Source organism: Bacillus rossius, chromosome 1 (genome assembly GCF_032445375.1).
Source record: "Bacillus rossius redtenbacheri isolate Brsri chromosome 1, Brsri_v3, whole genome shotgun sequence".
NCBI classification, from domain to species: domain Eukaryota; kingdom Metazoa; phylum Arthropoda; class Insecta; order Phasmatodea; family Bacillidae; genus Bacillus; species Bacillus rossius.
This window is the reverse complement of record NC_086330.1, coordinates 71800806-71827829: the sequence shown is the minus strand read 5'-3', so window position 1 is coordinate 71827829 and position 27024 is coordinate 71800806. Positions and strand designations below refer to the sequence as shown.

General features: G+C 35.5%; 1 protein-coding gene across 7 annotated transcripts in view; it reads left to right on the top strand.

The window, feature by feature from the left end:
- LOC134537532 (rab GTPase-activating protein 1-like) overlaps positions 1–27024 on the top strand; it is a 132001-nt gene that overhangs the window by 30559 nt on the left and 74418 nt on the right. For 4 of the 7 annotated variants that reach the window (XM_063378100.1, XM_063378071.1, XM_063378091.1 and 1 more), the window contains exons 6-11: positions 297–485; positions 4401–4676; positions 5049–5223; positions 18062–18357; positions 19495–19683; positions 23401–23526. In XM_063378100.1, the coding sequence (XP_063234170.1) occupies positions 297–485; positions 4401–4676; positions 5049–5223; positions 18062–18357; positions 19495–19683; positions 23401–23526 (1251 nt within the window). The remainder of the gene's footprint in view (positions 1–296; positions 486–4400; positions 4677–5048; positions 5224–18061; positions 18358–19494; positions 19684–23400; positions 23527–27024) is intronic. The other 3 variants (XM_063378081.1, XM_063378108.1, XM_063378116.1) reach the window with 3 other exon arrangements.

Here is a 27024-nt window from a genome sequence, read left to right as displayed (position 1 = left end):
TTTATTTTTGAAATTGAATGTTTTATTCCTACTAAATTCTGGAAAATTCAGTAGTTGTGAAAGCTGTTGAAGTCATGAAAATTGTGTGGTTTTAGTGAATTAAATAATGTGAAAATCCTGCTACGTAGTGCAAACAATCACTTTTATTTTATGTTCTGGAGTGGAGCAGCAAATTTTGTACTTTCCACGAAATGAGAACCTGTTGTTCCGACGTGTTTTGGTGTGGGTAAGACAGCGACTGACATGGAGGTGCGCGGTGCTGCTGGCGCTAGAGGGGGGCCGTGCAATGCGTGCAGGGGGCCTTCAGCGCAGTGCCCAAGGACCGCAGCTACTTCAAGCTGCGCGTGAACCTGGAGAAGCAGCTGTGCCTGACGGTGCAGCAGGTGTCGGAGAGCGGGCGCGACCTGGAGGTGGAGCGATGCTTCGGCGTGCTGGTCAGCCCTGGCCGCAATGTCCGCCACAGCGACATGCAGCTACTCGAGATGGTGAGGTTTCTGCCACGCCCCGTCTGTAGTGCAGCTTGTCACTAGGGACATACATGCATTTATTGTGTTTGCCATAATAACATGTTTTTTACATGAATTTTGGTGATTTTTTTTTGGAGAAAACATGAATTCTTCACTTTCTGAAAAATACTGAGAATTCTTTTACAAAACTTGGAACACTGTGAAATTTCCTTTTAAAAATGAACATGCATCAATTTAAATGATAAATTGGGTTCAAAAATGCACTAAAACAAAGAAAAATGTTTGTGTGTATGCATTATTTTTATGACTTTTTTTTTTCCATCTACATCATCTGTTCAAAAATACAGCACTGTCACCAAAGATAATATTTTTGAATACCTACTTAACTTCTTGAATGCAAGTAGCCAGACGCACAAAACTACCAATCAATAGTTTGGTCAATATTTGAATTCTCTATGCACTAGTTAGTTTATGACCAGCAACCATTTGACTAAGAAGTGCTTCTACAGTATCTGTAGTTCCATAAAAATTTAATTCTCCTTTTGTGTATCGTGTTTTAGAATTTTACAACTTTTATAAATAATTGAAATTGAAGTATTTATTGTTACTGGCATATGTAAAGGAAAGAAACCTGCTCTATTATATTGCTATGTACTACTTCTTGGTGTTCATTCAGATTGTGATTATGGCTTATCTTTAAAAGAAGTGTTAATTCAGGATGAACGGTTAAGATATCATGTATGAAATAAAAAATATTGTTAGGAATAACGAGTGACTTATTAAGCAGAGTTTTTTTTTATTTTCTTAGGTCTTTGATCCGGCCAATTTTAAATGTTATGTTTTTTTTTATTTCTGCACTTATGACTTTTTTGAGGGATTTTTTACCTGTGAGCTGTTTTTAAATTTGTGGCTGATGTATATACTGAAGCCAGAATTACAAGTGTCAGTCACCTCTGTCTGTCATCCTTCTGTCCATCACTCTTTCATCCATCAATGCCAAAAATTTTTGCCAAGCAATTTACAACTTGACTTCATTCCTCTTTTTTTTGCGATTCTGTTAGTGTTGACATTTTTTACTGTATTTTAATTATATACACTAGAGTCCCGTTATAGCGATGTGTCACGGTTCCGGGTTTGATCCTCGCTCTAACCGTGTTCTCGCTATAACAGAATTGGACAGATTTTGGCCCCCGAAAAATAAAAATAAACCGAAAATAGCATAAAAATTGTATTTAAACCTGTATAATTGGAAAATAACAGGTTGTATTAACGAAATCTTAATTTCTGTGAGCAGATGTGTGAATTCTCTTTAAAACGATACCCCACAAGTACGGATGCGATCACCGATTGCATCAAAATAACCAGAATACCCTACCACGCCACGTAAGTATAGCATCTCATCCCGCAATCGATTACTCGACTTGGCCCGCGGCCGACGCAGCATTGTCCTGCTATCTATTGTCGACGCGGGCTGTCTGCTGGTGGCCATGTTGGTTCGGGATGTTGCTAACAGGCAGCGCTAGTGTAGCGCGACGAGTTAATTCCTTACAAAAAAGCAGGAGTGCGGCAACTCACGTATGCCTCAAATGAAATAGTCGCTGGAAAACTATACTTTTTTCATTTAAAGAAACCTGTAAACATTTTTAGAAGATAAATTTGGGATTAAACTCAAACCATCGCCACTCCCTTCCCGGACAGATACCCCAACAACTGACCGAAACAAAAGTTACAAGAAAACTGTCCTAGCGATTCGCAAATAAATACGGTAGTGCCTACTATTTGTCAGATAGTAAAATAAATAACGTGACGTGTTTGTAAACGTGACACGACTGAAATAATTCCAAACAAGTTTATAAATATTTGTGTATTATTAACGCGATCAATTAGCAACAAGTATAAAGACGGCTCTGACGTTTTTTGCCTAACATAGTTATAAACAATATTATTTGTTAATCAAAATGTTCCAACAAATTAATTAAGAGCATTTATATTTTAAAAAAATTGCGCATTATTGTTTAATGGCGAGAAAAAATAGATTTTGTCTATTTTCTAAATAATCAGAAATGCTTACAAGTATATGTATATTCAAAGGCTTGGTTTATTCGAGTCGAGCATACCTTGGCCTTGAAGCTAAGCGGAAGTTTGATAAAAGAAAGAAAGGACGGGATTCTATTTTTAAAGCCACGCACGTAGGTGGCGACTGCAAGGCTGAAGAATGTGACAGGTGTCAACGGCAAGATGTCTAGTGGTGAGCGAGAGGGGTGAAGCTAAAGCAGACAAATAACCAAGGCGCGCTTCACGCGATCAGGCCGTAAATTTCTCAAAAAGACCTCGTTATAGCCGTGTTCTCGCTATGACCGTGCTCGCTATAACGGGATTCTCCTGTATGTAGATATGATATTGCTGTGCATGCATTACTTTATGCGGCGGGTACTAGTGATAACTGATAAGATATTGGTATTTGAAAAATACAGGTTTAAATATTTGGGTCTTAGTTGATGTAAACATACAAAATAAATTGATAAAATAATATCACTTTCAGCTAAAAAATACCATTTTGTGCCATAAAATAGAAACACAAATGCATGTATGTCTCCACGTATCACCCCTCACCATATTTATTGACCACGATGCAAACAACACATTAAGCTTCCATTCATTCATACATTCGTTCATTCATTCATTCTATCATTAATTCTACCATTCATTCATTATATAATTCATTCATTATATCATTCTTTCATTCATTATATCATTCATTAATACACAAAAATTAAAGTGAAACAATCAAAATAAACTGATACAAAACAAATGGAAAAAAAAATACAACCAAATGAATTGAAAACTAATGTATCAAATTAATATTACAGGTTTATAGTCATGTTTATCAGTTGACTTTGTTTCACTGACTCTTTTCACGGTTGTCACACTGACACTGTGGGCACTGGTTCACATATCAACTTGAATACAGTTTTTTTTTAAATTAGTAAGTCATATCCCTCTAATCCTTCTGACATGTAGCATGTATATTTACTAAAAGATTGGGGCATGGTTCTAGAGTGCACGTCTACTGCTGTAAAAGGTGCGAATAGCTTTAAGTCGGGCACATATTTGAGCAATAATAGTAAAAAAAAAAAGTGACAGTAATTGGTATAGCATTAATCAACGGTGCAATATTTTATTTGAATAACTATTGTTGGGTTTTCTATCCATTGCGTTCCTATAGTTTTGTACATATTAAATCACATATCACAGTATGGTTGCAGTTTTATTATTCTGTTGCATCTGCAATTATTTATGGTGAGTGAAATCTGTAGGAAGAAAAAGACCGTTGCGGCAAACATTGTTCACTTCCAGTGTAAAAAATATTAATGGTGAGGTAGTAAACAGTGGTACAAAGTGGTAGAGATAAAAAAATGTGTCGACAACAGTGGTTAAAAGTGGCAGAAGGTTTCACATTAAATAACACAGGGGTGACAAATATTTTAAAGTTTGATCTTTCTTATAAAAGCTTTTTGATTATCCAAGTTTCACAAAAATCGACCCCTCTTGATTCTCGATACAGCCAACACTAACAGAATCGTGAGAATTGAATCATTGACTTTAAAAACATAAATTCAAATTATACTTTTCAATTCCTATTGACGATATATGTGTTTTTTCTGATATGTTGAATGCTTTTCCAATTACAAATTTTCTATCATAAACCAAAATTTGGATGTTTGTTGTTGATATTATAGGACCATATGTTATATAATATAAAAACTGTACCACTGGATTTTTTAATGTTGGTAATTAGCTCTCACTATTCAAAGGTATGTCACCCCTGCCATATAGGGGATGGACTGCTGATTGGATGTGGGCTGTTAGGGGGTTGGCAGAACTCTAGTCCTGCATGGGAGGAGTGGATGAGTGATGGAGCTGCTCCTCCAGCAGGTCTCCATGGGTTCCGGCACGGGAGACAAGCAGTGCTACATCATCTCTGGTCACTGGGACCCGGCGGACCCTGCCTTCGAGTCCCTGAACGTGGAGACGGCGCGGGATGGCCGCACCTTCATCACGGTGGCTGTCGACCTGGTGATCCGCGGTATTCAGGAGCCGGTCCGTTTCCTCATCGAGACTGCAGTGAAGGTGTTCCCTCAGAACGAGCGCTTTTGGTACTTCAGCCGTCGTCCCCTCATCCAGCAGTTCACCTTGCATCTGAAGGAGGTAGGCAACCATGTTGAACAGTGTACTTTTACTTCCTGTGATTCAGGAAACCAAAAGTAAATGTTTTGTAATCATATATTTTCAAAACAGTTCTGTCATTACTGATTCCTGGTGAAGTCAAAGTTAAAATCTTTTGCAAATGGGATACTTGGCGGATGTTGCTATGAGCCATGGGTTTTTCTCAGGCTGCTCCCATTTTACCCACCTTTTCATTACATCAGTCCTCAGTTCTTATCTCGTCATCCATCATCGTCTCTGACGACCGTGGTGTCTATGAGACGTTAAGTCCTAACTAATTCATTCATACAATCATTGATAGTTTTGGATGTTTGGAATGTCAAACCTGACTATACAGTTTTTTTGTTTCTCTAGATACCATCAAATGATCTGACAGAAGTGCATTACGAAGTGATAAGCATCGAAACCTCTGGTGAGCTGGATCGCAACCGACTGAACCTGACGCTCAACCTTGCAAGCTTGATACGTTCACCGAGCATTAATTCCATCGACCTGGACACCCTTACCCCAAAAGAGGAGGATGTGTCAGGTCAGCACATTGAGGCATCTCTGCATGCTTTCCCACTGTCGCCTAGTAGAACACATAAACAGTAGAACATGGATCCATGGGATTTATTCCTGAAACTATTTCAGTCAAACATTTTACAAACCTCATAAAATTCTTTGCATCTTTACCAGGGAATATTATTTGTAAAGCATATATTTAAAAAACCTTTCCTGTATGTTTTTAATTTATTTAAAATAATTTAACTGTTCCTTTTACCTTTTACCTTTCTTGGATAATACCAACAATTTTCTTAACGGGAGAATAAATAAAATGCTGGCTTTAACACAGTTATTCAGGACTGTAAATATATAATACTCATTTTATTGGTTAATTGTTTTATGGAGAAGAGAACCAGTCAGGTTGTTAAATTTAAATTTTAACTGTCAGTACACTGTAAAGTCATTAAAACAGTGTAGAATGCAGGTGTGAAATTTGAAAATAAGCCTGTCTCAATCCATATTGTTGAGAGATAAAAGTTTTAATGAGATATATATAGTAGAACCTTGTTTTTACATATTTCAAGGGACCAGGATAAAAATATGTAAAAACCAGGCATATGTAAAAGTGGCATTTGTAAAAAAAATTTACTGTCTCACTAAGATGGAAACAATAAGCAAATTTACATCACAATAAATGTCAGCAATGTTTACATTTTAAAGTATTAATCGAAACTTCATTATCTCACATATGAAAACAATAAATTCATCCAATCTTGCAGTTCTTCACAATTGTTAAAAGTTGAACATGAAAATTTTGGTTCTTCAGTAAGAGACAGTAATGTTGAAGCATTTTTAAAATGTCCAACTTTTATGGTGAGATTTTCTTATGCAATTTATTTTTGGACTTATTGTATAATGGCGTTAAAAGATTTAATTAATTTCAGATTTTTATCAGAAATAATTCTATTAAATGAACACAACTACTCTCAAAACAATTGTTTACATTTAGGAACGGAAAAAGTTGAAAACATTTATGCACAAAGATGCCATATTTTCAGGAATTTGGCACATTGCTTTAAAACATGTTTATGTAAAAACCACATTAAGAACTTTATTTTCATGCATTTTACATGAAAGTTATGGGTGGGGTTAATTTTTTTTATTTTTTAATTGGCTGTAATTGCCTAATTCACTGTTAATATAGTTGGAAATTGAAATCTTCCATTGCTCTTGCAGTTAAGCTTGTTACACTCCAAAGACCACCAGACTAGCTCAGATATTTTACGTTTTGGTCTTCGAAGGGTAACTCACAAGGTACAATTGCATATTCGGATGCTGAAAAAGTGAGGTTATATTTCCCTCAGAATATTAGTTATGAGCGATTTTGGATTTCAATGATGTCTCTCGTACACAAAATGTTTTTCACTGATTATTTATTTATACCTTACGAATCCACGAGACATTTTCCGCCATCTTGCGACCACGCCATTTACAAGTTGAAAGCAGTATTTTCCTTTCTCACAACAAACAAGCTTCATTAATTTGGTTCACACGCTGACTGGCCGAAAATTGAATATTAAAACAGTTCGAAGTTAAGTCCCGCAGTTGCACTCAACTTTCGGTACAATGCCGAAGGACAATGTCCTCGGAAACAGTGACGAACTTTGGTAAGTCCTGTTTTGGGCGATTACCGACGACTGTAGTCAATAAATTCTAATTGTGTCCAAAAAAACGAAAATAAGTTTGATTATAAAACCGGTGACGCCCGGACCACAGCCGCGAAATTTACTTGTTACATCTTTGTGATTAAGTTGTGAGCCACCTACTCAACTAACCACCTCCTCAGTCGCTGTTCAGTAGATGAATAAAGAACCAAAACGATACACTGGTCTCAGGAGAGACCAAGGATTGCACCATGACGTAACTTTCGACCAATCACAGCACAGTATCAAACACTCCCTCCAACACCAGCCAATCACAGAACAAATTACAATACATGAAAAAACCCTGTACATACTAACGGGGCTTCCCTTGATCTGTCTCTTTTCAACTTCACATCAAAATCGGGGACTCCCAGAATCTTTTCTCACGCTAGTTGCTCTGTCTCTCTCTTACACCGGATGCATCATTATAGTTTTATTGCCTCGGCATCACTGTGTCGACGCACATATTTCTTTCTCACTCTAACTGCCACGCAACTGTCTGACATGATGTCATCATCCCACGGACAAAATTACAAAAGAAAAATACGTTACAGTGCATTTTGGCATGTAAACAAAATATTCAAATCTTAAAAAACCATTTTAAAACACACAAAAATGTAATTATTTAGGTAGAATTCAGTAAATTTACAGTTACATGGCTGTTTCATAACAAAGCAAATAGTCTTAAACAATACACGAATATTAGAAACGGTAATTAAGTTAATTGAGAGAGTACATTAATAAAACATAAGCAAACATAAATATTAACATGGAAAACAATTATAAACGGTAAAATATTATCATCCAAGTTATTTGAAAAGATTCATTTATGTTTCAATGATTTACCACATGTACCACAGTTAGGTTATGCCTGAACATTAAACAACTTATACTGTATTACTGTTAAAACATATTATTCATAAAAACTTAAAGAAAAATTGGGGAAGGCACTGTCCTGCAATGCTACAAGCTGATATTAATGTGATAAAATCATTTTTAAAACTAAAAAATGGACCTAGAGTGTGAGCCGAAAGTGCTGTCAGTCATTATTTTAATAACTTTTTATATTTATATGATAATCAAAACATTAATTGCATTTGTATTATCAAGTATATACCAAAGGGTTTCCATAGTTAAAATTGAGTTCACAGTGTTGTATTATTGAGAAAAAAATTATTTTCTTTATTATAGGGAAAACATGTGACACATTCTGAAATTTTAAATATAAAGAAGGGAAAATAACTCAAATATTTTATACTGTGCGGTAAAACCAATAAAAGAATTACTTAAGTTCTTTGTGTGTTTCGTAATTATGGTTATTTTTTTCCTATGTTGAAAACAAACTGTGTTCGACTTGCCGTAGTGTAAACAGAGTTTCTGATTTTGCTCACTAGAATGCGACGAGAGTGTTGACCAAATAGTGGTACAGCATGTAATGGATGACACTGTGCTGTTATAGCATATTCTTTCACCTTTTCTGTTCACAGTTGATGTGTAACAGACGCACAAATGAATATTGCTCAGTGTTTAACGTAACGCTAAATTATCTTCTAAAGAGTGTAAAATATGTATAAATATTACCACAGTAACTGTACAGTGTTATGCAGTAAATTGCAAGTGTGAAGTGTCTCATTTTAGTTTTTGAAGTTACGTCTTTAGCGTGTTCAGAGTAAAATTTCAGAAAGTGATAGATATACAATGATCTGTGGAAGCACTATTCCGCGGGAGTTTTAACAGGTTGAAGTTTTATGTGCATGTATGGTTCTGTTATAGCCACAAGCCGAAGTCATTCAGATGGCTGATCACGTGTAACGGTATTATCCTATATATTCGCTTACGTGAACATTGGGGGACGTAACAAATAAATCTATGTGATAGTAAATTTACCCTGGAATACATTTCATATACTTTTAACTATCACAAAAAGAAATAATTGTAACTTTAGAGTAATGCTGAAATTCTATGATTTCAACATAAATATATCTGATGCTAAATTCTTCATTGTTTTGTTTCGTGTCAGTTAGCTCATTGTTTAAATGCATGGTATCTTATTGTGATATTCTGGGTTTACATACCGTTACTGGTCAGTATTATTTTTTTTGTATAACTTACTATTGCATTTTATACACTTATTTTAAGAAAATTTTATCTTGTAATTTTTTAACCAACTGTTATAATAACTTAGTTCTCAGTCCAGTTTTGTTATTTTTTAGTTAGATATAAAACCTTTAATTTTTACTTATAATAATAAGTTTTATTTCAACATCTGATCTAGAAAACATCAAAACAAGAGAAAGATCACAGTTTTAGTTTCATATCCTTTTTTTTTTTAAAAAAAAAAAAAAAAACACCATCACTGGGTGCAAACTACTAGTAGACAATCATTTGTACTTAAAATGACAGAAAAACCTTAGAAAATGAAATAATCATCAATACGAGGTGAAGTTTGGTCGAGAGGCCTAGCGTTTATCACCAGTTATTGGTTAATAAACTTGGTTCTTTAAGATGTTATAAGAAGGGAAGTGAAAAGCAAAATTGGTGGTCGTGGGTCTCAGTTGTAACATGGACATGGGTTCTATAAGTTGTCAGTCTAACATCACTGCAAATAGCCTGCACTCATTGCGCAGGAAAAATTATTGAAGTATTAAAAACTATTATTGAAATGTAGCTCGATGGTACAGAATTCTCAAACCACTGGAAGTTTGAAAGCAAATGTGGTTAATGATTTGTCATGGATCAAACCGTGGGTCATTTTCCTTGTGAATGGAGGGTCATGTGTTTGTTAATGCTCTCACACTTACTGACGCTTCTAACAATTCTGCTGTTGCTTAACTGATCATTATTATGTATTAGTGAAAAACTCTCAAATTTCCCAAGGTGAAATAATTGGCTAAAGTCAGTTCTCAGTAAATTGTATATATATAGACAGAAAATAATTAAAATACTGTATGTGTATATTTGCACATTTTTTCTAGTGATTCTGGCTCAGGTAGTCCACTTCTGTAGTGTAGTAGGCTGTTCACCGGCTTAGGGTATAAAACTCCATGTAAATTATGTTATAAATTAACATGCATTGCTGATAAATTTAATCTGGAAGATTATATTATAGATCACGATGTTATATATCTGAAAATTATTTTAATTAGTTTAGACTTAATTCAGAAGTAACTTATTTTTTTCCATAAAGGTGAGCGATAATTTTGTGCGTTATCAAAACATTAGGGGAGTTCGAGGGCCCTTTTTCTAGGGTTGAAGTCAAAGTTATAACTTTTCAACACAATAATTGCAGTTTTTTTTTCACAGTCTGATATCTGTACTTTAATTTAAAAAATATGTATTTTAAACAAACATCTCTATATTAGTAACACACTGATTTAGTAATAGTGTATGTAACCTGATTATTTGGATTCAATTATTAACAGTATTTACAAGAAACCAAACACAAGAGTTTGATATTACTGACTGGAAGGTGCTGATTATTTACAGTTTAGCTTAAGATGTAGGCCTACTTCTGGAGTTATCCCTGGCATATCAGAAATTTTTTACTGATTATTAAAGAATCATTTGAAATCCATTTGAAAAACTTACTAAAAAAAGGGGAAGGGGGGTAAGTTATGAGTTCAGATAATATGCACAACATTGTGGCTTGAGTTAATAGGAACCTTTAAAATAGTACTTATTAATAGTAAAATATTTTTAAGAATCGAAATAACTTACATGAGGGTTTTGATCAAAACCTTTTTGCAAGTTTTGCAGATACAAGTTTTTTTTATCTTCACTCCTGTCACAGAATAAATATTGTTACGATTTACCGCGTTTTCGTAAAGGATAGCCCAGTTAAAGATTTTGTTACACTACACAGTTTTATTTATTTCCACTACTTATGTCACTTACAATTAATCATCTAAGATGACATAATTAACTAACTACACAGAAAGAAATGTCTATTCCCCCAGTCACTCGTTCCACACACCTCGCTGGGCCGCAACTATGGTGCAACTCTCACCGCAGCACCCCTCGTGGGTCTCCGCTCTCCGCCGCAGGACTCCATCGCCACACTCCGCCGCCGCCGACGCACTTCTCCTTCGTCGAGATCCCACTTGACGCCTCGCTCGCAACTTCGTTCGGGACTCCGCCGCGCCCGCGACTCTCTCGCCCGGAAACTCCACCACGGGAGAACTCCCCACTCAGACTGAACTCACTCAGACTCACTCGTTGCCCTGGAACCTTCGTCCAAAGAACTTCGCCATTCTGCCGCACCCGCGGCACTATCGCCCGGAAACTCCGCCGCGGGAGAACTCCCGACTCAACTCAGACTGACTCACTCCTGACGTCCTCGGACCTATATATAGGCCCCAGCGAAATTCCAGAACTCACGAGAGCGGCCGGGGCCCGTCGCGTCATCGCGAGCCATCCCGACGGGAGAAATCTCTCGAAAACACGTGTCGGCGGCTCGTGCAACTCCCAGCTGTCCGGTGTCAGTTACGTGTCAAAGGCAGGGCGCCGCGCGGAGAGTGGTGGGAAGGAGGGAGGAAAGCAACAATCCTTGTTATATTACAGGCGCGCGCGGTACATATATTGCGGCAGTCTCCAGCCAGCTCCGCACCTGCACATGTCCCGGCCAATGTCACGTTCGTAACAATATGTTACATTCACCAGCATACTTTGAGGATGTTTGCTTTTACTAGGGATAGAATCGTCTTCCTCATGATCACGCTTGCGTGAAACTGACATTATGTCTATTAAATCTAGTAATTTATATGAGCATAATCAGAATTATACTGCGGAATGTATGGATTGGTAATTTTACCTATCAGGTGCAATACTATTAGGTAACGCCATGTCTCGTGTACAAATGTGCATATGAAGAATAATATTTCTTGCCATCCCGTGAGTTTTATGTTAAATAAATGCTAACAGCCAAATATTGTTTTAATACAAAGTCTTGGACATATGCAGTTGCTATGTTTGTCATGGGGAAAGATTCATAAATGCAAAAAAAGAAAAGAAAAAACCTACAGAAAACAAGCCTAAATCAGCTGATGTCAAACAGTTAGACCCAACGATGAACCTAAACAGGTAGTATGGACAATGCAATGATGGCAGCACATACGAACACATTCAAACTTAAATATCAGACAGACAAGAATTCTGTGGAAGGGATTTAGCCATGAAAAAATAATAACTACACACATGAACACTATTATATGTAATGTTGTAGGCAGTGAACATTCAGCATTTTAATATTCAGTTTATAGTACCAGTTACTGTCAAGGTAGGAGAAAATTAAGTTATTTTATTTTTGTATACAGGTCAGTTAATTGATAAATTGATGCTGAATTGATGCTGTATTGTAATAAGGGCTGTGATTGGTCATTGCACATACATAGTCACAGCATAGGTGACTAACTTGTTTTCAAAGAGCAGAATTTCAATAGCTAGACAATCTATTGGAATTTTCAGGAAGAATCACCATTTGAAGACATAGTACTACATGGTTTTCAATGAGCAATATGGTATAAATGAATATTTCCTGGAGAAAAGTTGGCTGACTCAAGATTAATTAATACTTTATTTATAATTACCAGTACCAGGATATTGAAAGACATGAAATGAAGAAAGAAGCCTAATTTAATATGACGAATAATAATCTTCAAATGAACATTATTGTGTTCACGTACTACAGAAGTTACTTATAAAAGATTAACTGGTAATGCTAATTCAGTACTGGCGACTGTTGGACAAACAACTCAGAGAAATCTAAGTTACAACAATCTGAAACTGTGAATAGTCATTGGAGGAGGACTACAGGAGGATATTACATACGGTATCGTTGAGAGGTGTTGACCAAGGTACCCTGAACCGGTGACGCCGTGGTTCCAGCTGAAGGTGCCAGGTTCGAGGGATGACGAGAGTCCTGTGGAGTCTCGCGATCTGACATCACCGAGGTAGATCAAGGATCCAGGTTCGAGTAGAGGTCGACTGCACAAGATGCTTCGGCGAGGTCACCGGTCCAAAACCTCGGTTCATCATAGATGTAGAGGGACGTATTCCAAGTAAGAGTGTGTGAATTGGATGTTGACCTAGCCTGTGCTTACTACAATTTCCATATAACCCATAGACTAATAACAGAAACATCATAACTATTATTTACTTAGTAGAAATAATTGGTTAGTGGAGAAATCTTGTTTTAACTAGACCGTTATTTAGGTCTCCAACGGTTGCACCCCAAAATAACGTAATATATTGAGCTGTTATTTTTGCATGATTTTTGATTTTTTCTATTTGATTATTGTTCTTTGTCCTAACATTTTTGATTGTTCTTTTTGTATATCACGATCTCCTCAATTCTGAGATTAGTTTGTACATTTAAAGTAAATATCTTTAAATCATATGAACTATTAAGTTTAGTTACAGTAACTTCATTTGAAACTCACTGGATGATTGAGAGAGAGTACCAATATAAATTTAAGCTGGCGATCAACCTTTTAGAGCCAAAGTAGTATATTCACACTATTATATTTATATTGTCAATGTGGAAATAAATCAAATATTTATTACATGATATTTTGTGAAATACTGCTTTAGAATACTTTGTAACAAATATTTGCCCAGTAAACATTAAAAGAGGTTCAGCTTATTTGGTATTTAAGTTTAAGTTGGACAAGGTTTATGGTTCCCTATCATGGAAATATGAGTTTTCTGCTACAAATGGTAGTAAGTAAGTTGATAAATGTAATAGAATATTAGGGCACAACTTACGTGTAAATATGAAGGTTAGTAACACATGATTAGCCAAGGACATTTCACCATGGGGGTAAAATTTTTTTGGAATTTTTTCTAAGAAATACTAAGCATAACTAAGAATCAACTAATTGGGTTGAAAAAAAAATATACCTGTAATTTATATTTCTAATAAAGATGACATTGTTTTAAATATATTTAAATAATATAGGTATCTATAATAAGGTGTAATTATTACCCCTTTTAAGCATAGCTTTAACCGAACTAAATGCAAGTGTAAGTGTAAATGATAGCCTAACCTTAATTAAAATGAAATAGTGTACATTTCACTTTTTTTTTTAAATTGGCGGTCCTTTGAAATGAAATGAGGTGTGATTTCATCAACACACTTAAACAGGAAATAAAATAAAATACTTAATCTATACTAAAAATTGGTTGTCTGTAAAGTCAGTTTACAGACGATAGTTTAACGTGACGACGTCATAACAAAACATTGATGAAATGATTGCATACTTTTATGAATAAAATTGAATCATTTTTATTTTAATAATAAAAGAATAAATACTTGAAATTATACTAGTAATCAGATTTTTAAAATGCAAGAATAATGAACCTTTATTGCCAAAATTTTTGTTGTAATAAGCAATGAAAACCACATTAACTTTTCACTTCACTTTATAAACAATCAACGAAACAGTTCACGTGTAGTTGACTTGTAATTAATTTTAAAAACTGGCGTTTAGCTATAAAGTTTAAATATAATTATGAACAAGTTTTCATATAAATAAAATGTAATCAAATATCTATCATCAATTATATGAATCATCATAATTTTTTAGTCAATTGTAACATAACCTATTATTACTGCACTCGCCAACAGATACTACTTTTTTGTAATAATAAAAGAATAAATACTTCAAATTATACTAGTAATCAGATTTTTAAAATGCAAGAATAATTAACCTTTATTTCCGAAATTGTTGTTGTAATAAGCAATGAAAACCACATTAACTTTTCACTTCACTTTATAACCAGTCAAAGAAACAGTTCACGTGTAGATGTAAGTTGTGTGCTGCCGCTGTCTTTCTTCTCCTTGGACGCATAAGCCAATCGAGTGGAAGAGAGATAGATGCGGCACAAGCATACAATGAGCGTAACGGGACACATCGTAATGGAACAATGTGCGCAACGGGACATTTTTTGTGCGTGCAGCCGGCGTTCATCGATTTATTAGACGTCACGTCAAAAATATAAAATACTTACACTATGAGAGTGAAAATCTACTAAGGGCACGTAAATGTTAAATTTTTTCCCCCCCCCCAATTGAAGCTGTACATTAATTGAGTGTGAAAGAGGCAGCAAGAATCTTCTTCCAGATTGTAAGACTTTTAAAGTTTGTTGGGTGTTGTTATACATTTAACAGAAAAAAAAGTGAAATTCCTGCCAGTGTTACAAAATTTGTACAACACACTGTTTTCCAAACATTTAGAAACATGCCTAGCTATGTACAATACCAAATCATGTGTTCACGTATTCAAAGTTCTTCGTAAGTTAGGTAATCTTACCTTTACATAATTCATTTTTGGTTTTACAATTTTTGTTTCTGTGTATTTATTTAATGATTCGAAATTCAATAAAATTTTGATTGTCATTCACATGCTCACAATCAGTAATGTTTTGTTCCAAAGTGATAGAAATGTTAACAGTTAAAAAATGTGTATTGTGTAGGAAAAGATTTTATGGTCAGTTTGACATGTTGTGTGTGATTAAAATGTTTTTAGATACAATTCTTGCAAGATTGAATGATGAGACAGGTAAATAATGCTTCTTTGGATAGGGAAATTTTCTAGGGGAAGTGTGTGGGAACCATGTACACATTAAATTGAGAAAAAGCTAAATCCCTGAAGAATTGTAGAATCCTCTGTAGAATTGGCACAACAGATGCTTGTGTTGTGTTGTAGACAGTAATTGTAATGTGTTTACTGTACAAATGTTCAAATGTAGCTGCATATTTTAGTTTTAAGATAATGATGCTATCACGTATATTATTTGTTTTTATACCGTACCTACCCATGTATGGGTTGCATATTTATGCCGATTTTTAGTGTAAAAATGTGTTCAGCAACCCATATGCAAATTTTGGGTTAAAAAAGATACCGTACTGTGTGCTTGAATATGTGCGTAAATAACTAACATATTTTGGTTTTTAATAAAAATAACTCCACGAGTAAGTATAAATTGTTTAATAAAAATATCTCAGCAGTCGCTTGAAGTTCCGTGAAAAGCTCAGTTATTGTGCGTGTGCCTGTCTGCCGCACAACCTGTTGCGGCGTCGGCAAGTGACGCCTCTGCTGCGGGAAGAGGAGGGTGAAATATAAAAACAAACCAGCCATTGGGTGAGAGAGAGAGAGAGAGAGCACAAGAAAGAGAGTGTGTGTGTGTGTGTCTGTGTGTGTGCGTGCACGTGCGTGAGGGTTTTCCCTCCCTCTCTTCTTTGTGAATGTGTCGTGAACTGGCACCCGCACAATTAACGTGTCTATCTTGACAGGTGTTTATGACGCAACTGTGCCCAATCATTATTTTATTTATTTGATTTGTAACATGCCACACCAACAGCACAAGGCTTCAACGGTGGGCACAACATTTAGGACAAGTACAAAACAAATACAGTAACATTATTAATACTAGAACAGAACAAATACTAGAACGAAACAATTACAATAGCAAAACAAATAGTAGGACAAAAATACAAGACAACACAACATAACACAACATACAAATATCCACATGAATACTTAAATTCAAATAATTAATTAAACTTACAAAAGGTTTCATGAGAGTAACATGGTTAAATTAATAAATATAGAAAATTGTTAGATTAATTTAAAGTACAATTATATAAGATATATAAAATATTAGTAATATATATTAAATTACAAATTAGAAGTATTTACTGGACAAGATGACTTTTGGTATTCTGAATTTGTTTGGTGTAGTTTGAAATGAATCTGAAGATAAGGTCATTAAAGTTGTGGAGAGAGTAAAAAGTTTGGAGAGAATGAATATTAACGTGAAGAACTTCAAAGCCAGTGTTCTCAAGGAAGTAGGGACAATATATCTCGGAATTGTAACATTTTTCAACAAAAAGTAAATCCAAGCAAGCGCTCCAACAAGAGGAATCAGATTATGTGAAGGAAAGTTCTTTGAAAACATTGAGTTAATTTAGTTTGTGTGCTTTCTAATTTATTTACATTAGCCATCAGGTTATTGAACAATATTCCAATTTAGATCTAATTAAAGCTAAATAGAGAGAAAGAATTGAGTTGTGATTGATAGCATAAAAAGTAATAAATTTAATAGGTGCAAGAGTTATACAAGAAGAGGAATATAAGTAATTCACATGCCTATGGAAGAATAATTTTGTATCTAGATTAACTCCAAGATCTTAAATAAAAAGAAGTTTATCAATTAAGGTGTCTAAATGATACTCAAACTTTACTGGTTGGTATTTCCTAGTATAGGTTAATATCTTGGTTTTTTCTTTATTAAGTATGTATAAATAAATTAATTTTGCACCAATTAATGCTGTAATATAAATTTGTAACAAAAAGCAATCATTAGTTGTAGCTATATTCCTATAAATCTTTAAATCATCTGCAAAAAGTACCCCTATGAAATGATTTGAAACCAAAGTAAGGTCATTAATGAATGTATTTAATAGAAGAGGTAATAAAGCACCTGACGAAGCATTAAACAGAGAGATGAATGAGATTTCCCACGCTTTCAACTGAACATACAGTGAAAAAATTGCAGCCATCATTGGTGTTTATAAGAGCACCTTTTATATTCTTCCAGCCTCGCGGTAACGTGTTAATGTGCGTGCTAGTTTTTATAGACTGAGCTTGGTGCCTCTTCTTTCTCTGTGGCAAAGGGATGGATGAAAAAATAAAATAACAATGAACAAAAGGTAAACAAGGGTATAAAAAATAGAAGTATTCTCCTTTTGACTTATTAGGAAGTGCGGGAATTGGTGGGGTCCTTAATAAGGCGCGGGGGGGGGGGGGGGGGGACGGGTCGCTTTACACCTTCCTGTAGTAAACAGACAAAGAAGAGCGAAGGGCCAATGCCAATATCATATTTATTTTGCACCAATAAGCTGAGAAAAGGAACACTTGGACCTCTAGTGAAAACAAGATACATATATGGTGCTGCAACCCATATGAGGGGGTGATCCTTTACATGAAAAATTTTGAATTTTTATGGCCAAAATTAAGAGTTGGACATATATGAAATGGGGGGAGGGGGTACAACCCTCATGAAGGGGTGGCCCTTCTGCAGGTAAATAGAGTAATTTTTGCTTTTTATTGAGAAAATAGGGTGTGAAGGTTTCTCGTAGGCATGTAGATGCATGAAGGATGAGATGGCTTGTTTCAGACGGGGACGAGCCGATGCTGAGCGGCACAGGGGAAGTGTCGAAGGACTGCTCGGAAGGTGAGCTGGAGTCGTGGGCGGAAGTGCTGGCACGCTGGACCAGCACAAGGCAGAGGCCGCGGAAACTGACCCCCCTGGTGCTGGGCGGCATCCCGGAGGCTCTGAGAGGGGAGGTGTGGCGGAGGCTGGCCAGCTGTGACAACGACACCCAGCTCATGGACACCTACCGCATCCTCATCACCAAGGTGTGGCTCTGGGGAGGGCTCACATTTCTATCCAGCATGACAAGCAGCAAGACGGTAGGCCTGTGCAGAGCTTATCAGATGTCCCTAAATATACTTAACAATTTTAACTCTTCAATTTATTAATTTTTTTTTCAACAGCTTTGACTAAGCAAATTTTCTGCAAAATGATTTTAAAGTTAATGTTAGTTTCTAACAGTTTTCTTAATTTTATAATTCACATCACAAAATTTTAAAATATTTTAGTCATTAGACTCTTTAGTTATGTACGACTTATTTATGCACAATTTATATTGTCGAAGAAAATGTTTTTCTAATAAATTACAAGTACACATAATTACTACCACCATAACCACCACTACTACTACTACTACTACTGGATTTAGACATCTTTTATGTGCTAATATATATTTTATCTACCTCTTTCTTATCTTAAATGAGCAGTTGAACTTTTTTGTCTCTAACTCCTCATCTCTTTAGCAGAGAATTTCTTCTCTCTTGTTGCATTTTATTGCAATAAGTGACTATGGGCTCACAGTAGTGTATTTTATTGGCATATCTCCCTTCAATAACAAATCTCTCACAAACGTGTTCTATAGAGATTTAAAAAAAAGAAGAAATTATTATGGTTGTTTTGCATGTAAAACTTACATGACTTATATTAATAAATTTGCTTATTAAATTGCCCAACTTTTTTTCCAGCGGAACTTGTTTTTAAATAATGGAAGGCAAAACGTGGAAATTTTAGATTCAGAGCCTTTTAAACCTGGAAATAACTAGGAATTTAGAATTACATGTAGAGTGGCCACACTTGAGCCCTTCTCCCCCTGCATCATAGTTTGGCATCAGAACAATCAACTTTCCCTACCAATATGGTATAACATAAATCCTAGTTCTGATAATATTTGTTTTCAAGATTTCTGTTTAATCAATCAAGAATGTGAGAACTATTAAAAAAACTACTTAATATATGTACTGATATTTAAAACTCTATTTTCTTTTTTAGTTTCGCATATTACCTTTATTTAAAATACTTTAGTTAATGAAACAAAGCATTTTTTATTTTCATAAATTTTGAAATAGATTTTATTTTCTGTTTAGAGTGAAACAAAAACTTGATTAAGTTTTGTTTATAGCAGTGAAGGCGGTGTTGTACAGTAACTGAGCGAAGCTTGGTGCTTGTGTTGCTTGCAGGAGAGCGCCTGTGAGAATGTGATCCAGCGGGATATCAACCGCACGTTCCCTGCCCACGACTTCTTCAAGGAGACCGGAGGGGTGGGGCAGGACTCTCTCTACCACATCTCCAAGGCCTACGCTGTGTACGACTCGGAGGTCGGCTACTGCCAGGGCCTCAGCTTCCTGGCAGCCACTCTGTTGCTCCACGTGAGTCTCTGGTCATGCACCTCTGCGCTTACAGTTCCCGGGTACACACAGCTACGTACATACTTTCAGAGTTTTGGATGTCTGGCCCAACAGCAGTGCATGTTAGTATTTTCTTGTTGTTTACATACATGCCATTGTTTTTTACTTATTAGTAGAATACTGCCAAAATGAATTATATTTTTAGCCAAAATAAGTTAGTTGAAAATATGTAAGCTGTGTTTATACATGGTATTTGCAGTGTCCATTTTTATTTATTGCAACGTTTTCGAAAAAAACCTTGTTTTGAAACGTTTGTGACGCCAACGAAATGTAAAGAGAGCACTTAAGAGTCTAGGTTTTATTTGCCAAAGAAGTTTCATTTCTATCATGTGTACTGAGCTACACACACACTTTTTTTTAATTTGTAAATTTATTTTATTAAATTTATACAAATGCAGTGTTATGTAAAAATTTCAAAGCAAATGTTGAAGAACTTTCGGAGTTTTAAGATTTTGAACAAACTTTTACATTTTTATTCATATAGATGTGCATTTTATTTGGTCTGTTAAATATTTAGGAGAGAAATTTTTAGTTAAATTCAATTAGTTTTCTACTGCGCTTTCTCCATGCTTGGCTGAGATCAACTTTGGTTGTTTTCGGACTGTTAGAGCCGATCAGAGCCGAATACCGAGTGATGAAACAAATGAAGCGTGGCCGGTGGTGACATTCGGCAGTGGTTGTGTCGAGAGAGACCTCTTGTCTGATTGGTGCCACTTGCGGATGGCCTGAACCGCGTAGCAAGTCAACGGGTTTTGCTGTGAAATTAAAAGACCCTACAACAGCATGGACCTAGGGACATCGGTGTCGTTGCATAAAGGATGGTCATGAAACTATTGAAATTGTTTAAGCCTGCGTGGGCAAAGTTTTGGAAATTAGTAATATTGGCTTGTGTGCGATAACTAACAGTGCTTCTGAATTGGGTAGTAACTGAAATTTACTCCATGATAAACGTGTGATAAATTGGACAGTTAATATGTGCATAAGTATGAGGTTAATAACTTTTACATAATATTGTATGAAATGCAAAATGGAATTTTGATATTTTGTCTTGGAATTTTTTAGCATGCAAGACTTGGCCAACTTTGTGATGGTGTTTAAAACATGCTGTCAAATGCTTAGGGCACTAAGTGGAATGCAAATACATTTGGAATATGTAATAGACATCGACAGTATCGAATAGGCTAAAGAAAATTTGAAAATAAATGCACATCACTGTACTTAAAATAAAAATATCATGACTGTGTATTTTCATATTTATTTTATATATATCGCTCGGGATGCCAATTTAAATGTGCACGAATGAGTAATAGTAATTTGAGTGGTGCAAGATATCAGTAATGTGTTAAGTGGTTAGTATTTTGTTTTTTCCTTGGTGCCGGCAGGTTCTATTATTAATATTTTTTGTGAATGCTTTATGAGGTTAAAATCATTTTAGAGTTTGCGCTAGTATTATACAAGATTTATAAAGTTTGCAAATGCCTATGTGGAGAAGTAAATTTTTTATGTCCAAATGCGGTCATGATCATTGCGATGATGTTGAGGAAAGTTAATAAATATGAAATTTTTCAGGAAACAGTAAAATTCAGGTTTTATTGATTTTTGTAATCAATCCCCATTTGCCTCTCACCATTGTCTTTTAGTGACTGCTAATTTGAAGTTTGGTTTTTACCTTGTGGTTTCACACAGCGTGTATAGGGAGGGACGGATTTATTCAGGCTTCTGGAAATTGTGTGTATATTGAGTTTTTGTGAAAAGCTGGTGTTTGACCCTCTCGGTAGCGTGTGTGTGGGCAATTGTCAACCTTGACCTTGGAGTTTAGAGGTCAGGGTGGTGAAAATTAAAAGAAATGCAATAATATCCTTATTACATATTAGTGAGGATGGAGAGCATTGAAGGGGAAAGGGAACTTTGCCCTGAAAAAAAAAACTTCTGCTGCTTTGAAAAATACACAAAACACTAGAGCCACTGCTCATCTGGCAGATGCAAACATTTTTTAAATAATATTGGTCAAAAATACATATATTTACTAGGGGTGGGCCAATCAAATCCTGAATCCTCAAATACTAACAAATATCAAATCCTTAGTATTCAAAGGATTCAATATTCGAGGAAAAAGATTTGAAGTAAAATAGGTATTAGATGAAATTAATTCAATAAAAAATTTAATACGGATAGGTATACTGTAAAGTTTACTAATTCAATTTTTTTCTTCATACCTATTCTGTTACCATGTCCAAAATTATTGTACTTTTGACAATTAATATATAAATATACAATATGTACTGTTTCTGGAAACTTAGTTTGTGAAACAAATATTTAAAGAGTTGAATTTTTCAACACTAGTACAGGGAGCGCCAGAGTTGTGGGGCCAAATGTAAACAAAGCAAACAGGTAGTTGCTTCAGGGTTCCAGAGGTGGGTGTGGCACCATGTGTCTGCCCAGCTACGTGGCGTTTTCTCAGGTAGTTTTTTCACGTGGTGGGAGCTGTCTGCTGTTGGAGTTCCGACCGGGGGCCATCTTGGTTCATATTTTCAAAGCTAGGGAGCGCTGGTATTATTTTTAATAAGAAAAATCTTTATTGCGGGGGGCGCGCCCTGAACCCGGACATGCAAATTGGTAGGCCGACACTTTAGTCACTAGTCCAGAGTGACTGTTGGGAGAGAAAGAATTAAATAAGGAATATTTACTATGTTTGGAGGCGCCAATTTAAATAAAATACCGTTGTCTGCTAGGGATCACCATATTGTGTACAGATGCCAAGTTAAAAAAAATAACCAGATGGTGCCAATGACTTTTGTGGTCTTCTGTATTCCGCCATATTTTATTTGTAGTTTCGCCAAAATTAAAAATTTAAAAATACCTTCGTCTGCTGTAAGTCCCCATCTATATTTTATAGTGCCGCCAAGTTAAAAAATATATACAAGATTAGCCTGAATGATTCATCAGGTTTCAAAGCACTGTTTATCGACAAGGATACAACGTACAAACATGGGGGATAAATGAACATATACATAACACTCAACACATTATGCGCATGCGTGAGGACATGTGGCAGTGTTGAAGTGTTGTTCACTCTTTTAGACTTCTTTTGTTGACTCACAACCAGAAAGTTTAGGGTCACATTTGTTTTTGAAATTGCCTTATTTTTGGGTAAATATGGTAATTGTTTAGTTTGTCAGCTCCTTACATGGTTGTTGATCCACATGGTGTGGAAAGGTGGAGGAGGGGGGGGGGAATAAAAAGCCCCTCACTGTTAAATTGTGTCAGTTAACTCCATGTGTCTTGGGGTGAAAATTCTAATGGTACAAACCTCCTTCCCCCGCAAATCAAAACAGATTTGCGCCACATTCTCTTACAGCACTGTTTTAAGTTTTCTTGTTTAATTTAAGTCTAAATTGTTTTCCTTTGTAAAACTTGTAAACATTTTTACTGTATTTAAATTTTCAAAGGTTATACATTTTTGCATCTTTACAAGATGGTACCTATTTGTTTTATGTATTTGGATGATTTTAAACTAAATAAAATATTCACAATTGTTAGTGATTCAAAATGTTTGCAAGTGTCTACCTAAATTTTTCTAAGTAGATTTGTGTACATACCTTGTTGTATCAATTTTTATTAATATCTTGTAGTTTTGACCAACTCTTCATTTTTTTGTGTGTTAATTTTTTTATACAGATGCCGGAGGAGCAAGCATTTTGTGTGCTAGTGAAGCTCATGTACAGTTACGGACTGCGTGACCTCTACAAGGATGGATTTGAGAACCTTTACATGAGGCTGTACCAGCTCAATAGACTTATGGAGGTTAGTGTTTGCGACAATACTGTGTTTTTTCTCAGCAATTTTGTATTATACATTTCCTTAGTAACACTGTTCTGTCATTTATATTGCAAGTAGAGAAATCTGAGCCAAGCTTATGTTGTTTGAATTGACTTAAGGATGACTCCTAATTTTTTGTAGTTTTTGGCAATGATTTAAATTGACTATGGTCATTTGTTTATAAATAGTAGTATCAATTGAATAATTATTTGTTTTAAAAATTTATGTTCAAACAAGCCTGTATTCATGTGGTAAAAAGTTTTAAAATTACCACTTGTGTTTCTGTCATAAAATTGGGACAGTACCAGGCAAGTGTTGGAACTACCTTTTCTTGACTCCATATCTGAAATTAGATTATTGAAAAAGTACTTCAAACAAAATGTAGATCTTTAGTGTTAGGAATAAAATAATAAGTGAGCAAAAATAAACTGTCACATATATCTCAGGTTAAAAAATTATTGATAAAGGTTTAAAATATATTTTATTGTTGCTTGCTAAATTCTGTTACCATTTATATTTTGGGAGGTGGAGAGACATGTTATCAATCCTATGTGAAAATCTTTCAGATTTAATATAAATAACAAGAAAACTTTAATGTGAATACTTTTACTAGTCATAAAGTTGTTGAAGTTGTGAAAAACATAAAGTTTGGCCACCAAACTTAGTCAAGAAAAAACAACTAAAAATAACTTTGGACCTGAAAACAATTCCACAGTCTGAAGGGCTGGACTGATGGCCCGGGTCCTAACGAGACTCAACCACTCGTTACTATTACACAAGGCTTGTTTGGCCTAGCACAAGTATGCTAGGGTCTCAGCACAACTAAAATCAAATATCTCCACCATCTCTATTAGGTCAGGAAAACATTGAACTAACAACACTCATCTAGAAAGTAAAACCACTCACAAAACAAGTGGCAGAGGGAGGAAAGGAGAAAGTGTAAAGGGTTGTGGATAAATACATTAGACTGCCCTGGATTACCCATAGCCGAAGCTAACGTTGGGGCTGACAGTCACTAGGGTGGCAGCTTATCAAAACCAAAATGCATTCAACCCATTACTAAAAATAAATAAACTAATATCCAGTCATAAACATCCCTTAGTATGCCAGGATGGCCTACCCATAAAACACAACATTACATATAAAGTTATACAGTCAACGTAACTAAAAAAACCATAAAAATTCAGTTGGCATTATGACTCCATAAACAAACAAAAAAAAAACAACTTTATATTAGGGATGGTCGGGTACCCGAAATTTCGGGCAGTTTCGGGTATCAAGTATACCCGAAATTCCGGGCGGGTATTTCAGTGCCCGAAAATATCGGGCACCTTGGAAAACGGCAATACCGCACGGCGCAAGTAAACAAAGCTTCTTTTTTTTGGAACGCGCGGCAGCTGCAGGAACATGCCACGCCGCCGCCGTCCCGGCACCAGCCGGTGAAGTGAGTGTGCGTGAGAGATAAGATAAAGAAGGTGCCCGGTCAGCAAGTGTGTTTGTGGGAGGGGGAGACAGATATAAGAGAGCGAGCCCTGCAGCAAGCGGAAGTGGTCAAGGTCAACATTTACCGTTACTCTCGCTGGCTGACTAACGATGCAGCTGGTCGCCCGTCTCTCTCTCACACACACACACACACACACACACACACACACACGCGCGCGCGTACGCACGGCGGATGCTCACTGCTCAATAGTCACAAACAACGACCATATATCATAAAGACCGGAAACTCAACGCTGTTTTTCTGTACCTACAAACAATCGCCGATTACGCTGCCATCTATGAATCTACAAATGAAATACCGTGATCGAAAGTGCGTTAACGATATAAATCGATATGTATAATACAAATCGATTAGCAACGTGTTTCGAGCTATCGAACTGGCTATTTTCCGTCGTATAATAATAATATTAATAATAATAATAGCCTTTTGAATTTGTTTCATAATCTTATTTGCAGGATGCTCGATACAATTTCAATGTGCTGAAAGTGATCCTGTGTTAAAAAAACTGTTCATTTTTTTTTTAAATTTAAACTTTGGACTAAATGAGATCTGCTAATTAAAATTCTCCTTAGTTATCACAGACACGATCAGGTGGTAACTCAATTCTTTCAAGTCACGTTTGGGCACTACATTTTTCTTTTTCAAATGGAAAATCCTTTAAAACCCATTTAACCTAGCGGGATGAATTAACAAAAAGAGTCAAAGTTACAAACATAACCCAAGAAAAAAAAAAGGAACATGAATATAACATTTGATGATTTCACAATTTAAATAAACTAAAAAACTAAGTTTTGTGTACATAGTGCATCTCACACAACTATGTAAACCATAATATGGCAAGGTTGAAACAACACTAAAAAGGCTATTTTTAAAGTTCAATACATCCATCCTTCACTGTCCACAGAATTTTGTTCTTTCGACTCAAGTAGCGACTTGAGTGGTGCAGTACGCTGGGGAATCGGTGGCGGGAGAATGGGGAGGAGATACCTAGGCATGCACAAGTGTTCCATTGGGCCATAAGTTTTGAAAGTGGGAAATCGATGCCACATATTGCATCCGGCAACCAGCATCAATGAAGGCAATATTCAGGCTGTATGTTTGGTCCACTGAAAGAGGCATTAGGAGGGTAATGATTTGAAGACAATGCTGCAGTCAAACAGTACATGTGCAGTTGGCTGCTGGAGCACCAGTCTTCTTTTCATGAAGGGATCAAAAATGGGAGGGGGGAGGAAGTATATATGCTTAAGGAAACTATGTAGAAAAAAAAGGCATTCCACTTGTAGTTTTCGTATATCACCAATAAATCTGTATAAAAATATTCCGGTTTATATTTGAATGACCCTATTATCTAATTCACTTTTAAGAATAATATTGTATATTGTTGCATTCAAAATTTACATTAAAAAAATGACATTGTGACTTACAAAAAGTCAACAGTAAATACAATATTAAAGTTTACTAGTCAAGCCTTGAAATTTTGAGTTAAAATTCAGCATGAATTATTTTTGTGTTAAGTCTAAACCTTTAGACCTCATAAATCATAAATATTTTCTTCAAAAGTTGTTATTTCAAGATCAAAAGTAAAGTAAAAGACCTAGTAATTGTATCTCACTTACACAACTTTAAAGTGTACAAATAAAATCATATATAGTTCTCAGAATGAGTTTCCTTGGCCCACTCGTGTTTCAAGTATACCAGCTTTCTCACATTACACAAGGTAGCACACCACACTTTTCTGATGGTTCATAAATTTTTGTGAAGGAAAATAGTATAAATAATGCTGTAAAGACCTAATATAATTTCTGGTTTGAAGCTAACTACTGCTAAATAAATCTAAAACCAACTGTATAGCTCTTAGAAACATATGTACTATGGAGTAGATGAAAGAATTGGACTGAGGATACCTTCTTTCTCTTCACCCACAAGATGAAACAATTTATATTTAAACACAATGTGGGTAAATGTTCCGCACAGCGTAT